This window comes from Capsella rubella, unplaced genomic scaffold (genome assembly GCF_000375325.1).
Source record: "Capsella rubella cultivar Monte Gargano unplaced genomic scaffold, Caprub1_0 scaffold_223, whole genome shotgun sequence".
Lineage (NCBI taxonomy): Eukaryota > Viridiplantae > Streptophyta > Magnoliopsida > Brassicales > Brassicaceae > Capsella > Capsella rubella.
Window position 1 is genome coordinate 3,149 of NW_006238706.1, and position 3,349 is coordinate 6,497.

The 3,349-nt window shown below is 37.1% G+C and overlaps 2 protein-coding genes across 2 annotated transcripts in view; both read left to right on the top strand.

The window, feature by feature from the left end:
- Positions 1–1,529, top strand: part of LOC17874227 (protein FAR-RED IMPAIRED RESPONSE 1) — a 3,840-nt gene extending 2,311 nt beyond the window's left edge. The window contains exons 3-9 of the mRNA XM_023779744.1: positions 4–343; positions 439–492; positions 623–691; positions 789–851; positions 952–1,020; positions 1,100–1,147; positions 1,248–1,529. Of these exons, the coding sequence (XP_023635512.1) occupies positions 4–343; positions 439–492; positions 623–691; positions 789–851; positions 952–1,020; positions 1,100–1,147; positions 1,248–1,301 (697 nt within the window). The 3' untranslated portion in view covers positions 1,302–1,529. The remainder of the gene's footprint in view (positions 1–3; positions 344–438; positions 493–622; positions 692–788; positions 852–951; positions 1,021–1,099; positions 1,148–1,247) is intronic.
- A 275-nt stretch (positions 1,530–1,804) lies between these two features.
- On the top strand, positions 1,805–3,133 carry LOC17874226 (extradiol ring-cleavage dioxygenase). The gene is made up of 3 exons (XM_006279034.2): positions 1,805–2,156; positions 2,293–2,672; positions 2,743–3,133. Exons 1-3 carry the CDS (start codon positions 1,920–1,922, stop codon positions 2,933–2,935), a joined length of 810 nt encoding a protein of 269 aa, XP_006279096.1. The 5' UTR covers positions 1,805–1,919; the 3' UTR covers positions 2,936–3,133.
- Positions 3,134–3,349: the final 216 nt, after the last annotated feature.

Consider the following 3,349-nt stretch of genomic DNA (forward strand, 5'->3'; position numbering starts at 1 on the left):
CAGCATCCCACCTCGTTATATTTTGAAAAGGTGGACAAAAGATGCTAAGAGTGGAGTAATGGCTGGTGAAGGAGCAGACCAGATACAAACCAGAGTTCAGCGTTATAACGATTTGTGTAGTCGAGCCATCGAATTAAGCGAGGAAGGTTGTGTGTCAGAAGAAAACTACAGCATCGTATTGCGCACACTAGTCGAGACCCTGAAAAATTGTGTCGATCTGAATAATGCCAGAAACAACATTGCTGAGTCTAGTTGTCAGCTTAATAATGGTGCTCGCGAAGAAGAAAATCAGTTAATGGCAGTAAAAGCAACAAAAAAGAAGACTGTTATCAGGAAAAGAAAGGTGGGCTTTTATTGCAAACCAATGTATTTGATACTCGTGCATGTTCTTAGTTTCAATTTTCAAAGTCTTAAGCTACTCAAATTGATTTTATGCAGGGACAACAAGAAGCTGACCAAATGCTTGAATCTCAACAGAGCTTGCAACCAATGGTTTGTACTTTGATTTGATTTTCTGTGATTAATTTGGTCATTAATACAGTGCATTTTTCTTATATGAGATAAAGAGTAGGATGTCTTGAATATTTTATTTATAGTTGAAACATTTTAATTGTTTGTACAGGAAACTATGAGTTCAGAGGGAATGAGCATGAATGGTTACTATGGTCCTCAACAGAACGTTCAAGGATTGGTATGCTATGTTAGTTAAATTGTTACAAATCTGTTCTAAGCGTTTCGACATCTACCATTACCCTGATACTCAAACCTGTTTTAACATGTGGATATAGTTAAATTTAATGGAGCCACCTCACGAAGGTTACTATGTTAATCAAAGAACCATCCAAGGCCTGGTGAGTTTAGTATATACTTAAATTCTTGAGTCCCCCATATTTATTAGCAGTCTTAAGTATAAGTTAATGATATGATGTGGTTTGCTTTTTTCGACTTTAGGGACAACTGAATTCTATAGCACCGGTGCAGGACAGCTTCTTCACAAATCAGCAAGCCATGCCTGGGCTGGTACATTATAACATCCTCCAAACTGATTATAGAAGCCATGATCTTATTGTAATATGTTTCGTTTTATTGTCTGGCGCAGGGCCAAATGGATTTCAGGCCACCTCCCAATTTCACTTACAATTTACAGGTCTCAGCTGCCTGAATAAATTCTTTAAGTTGATTCACTTTGAATGAGTATTAATGTATTTGTGCTTTAACCACATGTTTTGATTTGATTTTTCTTTCAGGAAGAGCATTTGAGATCTGCCCAATTGCCTGGTAGTTCATCAAGACAGCTATAGTAACACGTCTGATTAGTTTGGAAACATTTTTGCAAGAAGCTGTTTTCAAACATTAGGATAACTCCATATTCCTCCATGGAGTTTTGAGTTGCAATGACAAGATGAAATCGTTTAGATTTGGTTTTCTGTACATTGTGGGGATATTGGCTGGTCTGATTTGGGATCACGTAGAACTATGTAGCCTTGTAACACTTTTATCTTAAAAAGATACGCAAGTCTCCTTTTGTATATCAAGTTCATAAGCAATTTGGAATTCTATTCTTGTTAACATTACTTTAAACACTCAAAAAGTAGTCAAAAGGAGCCAATGAAGAGATGATTAAACTTGAACAAGATTATCTTCAAGTGGAACAAACAATGACTTAATTTACTAAAATTAGAGACAATTAGTTCATAAGTTAAATTGAAATTATTATTATTTTTTAATCGCTAATCCAATCGTGATAAATCCCGTTCAGACACACAACAATCCCTGGTCGGGTCGTGGGGGTTTGGTGGGCGTGTCCCTTTCTTTTTATTCAGACAAGATCAAGAAAATTACCAGAGTTGGTGAAACAAACATTTGCAAAAAAGAAACAACAAATCAAGGTTGAGACTTGAAGAGAGATTGAAATTTTGATGGAGAAAGTGAATCAAACCTTCTTCTTATCTCATGGATCTCCAACTTTAAGCATAGACGATACCTTAGAGGCGAGACAATTCTTCAAATCATGGAGTCAAAAGGTTCTTCCTCAAAAACCCAAATCGATCTTAGTCATCTCTGCTCATTGGGACACCAAGTACCCATCCGTCAACACTGTTCTTCGCAATTCAACGATCCACGATTTCTATGGCTTCCCTGATCCCATGTACAAGGTATAAACCCAAAAAAAAAAACCTAACTTTGGTCATTTCAACAGATTCACACAATAAGATTGTTGAAACGACGCATAAAGTTTTGATTTTTAAATGTTTGATTCTCTCTATTGGGTCGATTTTGAAATGTTTGTAGCTGAAATATGAAGCACCAGGAGCAATTGAATTGGGGAAGAGGGTTAAAGAGTTGTTAATGGGAGAAGGAGGAATGAAACGTGTTGATGAAGATACAAAGAGAGGACTTGATCATGGAGCTTGGGTTCCTCTTATGTTGATGTATCCAGAAGCTGATATACCTGTTTGTGAACTCTCTGTTCAGTCAAAACAAAATGGGAGCTATCATTATAACATGGGTAAAGCATTAGCTCCATTGAAAGATGAAGGTGTTCTTATCATTGGCTCTGGAAGTGCTACTCATAACTTGAGGAAGCTTGACAGAAGTATCACTAATGGCGTCTCGGTTCCTTGGGCTCTGGAGTTTGATCATTGGCTTAGAGATTCTCTCCTTCAAGGAAGGTTTGAAAGTTTGAACCTTTTTTTTGCTGCTTAATGTTACATTCAGTTTTTTGATTAAGTTTGTTTTCAGGTATGGAGATGTGAATGAGTGGGAAGTGAAAGCTCCGAATGCGAAAATGGCGCATCCATGGCCCGAGCATTTGTACCCATTACACGTTGCGATGGGTGCAGCAGGTGAAGATGCAAAGGCAGAGCAAATCCACACAAGTTGGCAACTTGGTACCTTGTCTTATTCTTCTTATAGCTTCACTTCTCCTCTTTGAAACATTTCAGTCTTTATCTTCTTGACTTGTTCTGTCTCTTCTTCGATTAAGCCTTTGTGTGTTCATTTGTCTTTAATGATCCAAATCATGATTCATGTCTTCTATACAAATACAAATCCTCACTGTAATGTATGAACATCCCTTCACTTGTGAATTTGAATAAATTGTGTTATGTATTAGCTTTGTGGTGTTTCATCATCCGCACCTTCAAAATCTCAAGAATTGTGTTCTGTACTGTATTTTAGCCCTGGGCACGAAGCGAATATTCGGAAAATTTGTGATATTTGTTATTTGCTTCGCTTCGATCGAATAGTTGATTTTGCTATTTGCTTCGATTCGTAAATTTTCGAGTATTCGGAACTTCGAATATTCGAATATTTTTCGTAATATTTGCGAATTACTTGCTTCGCTTCG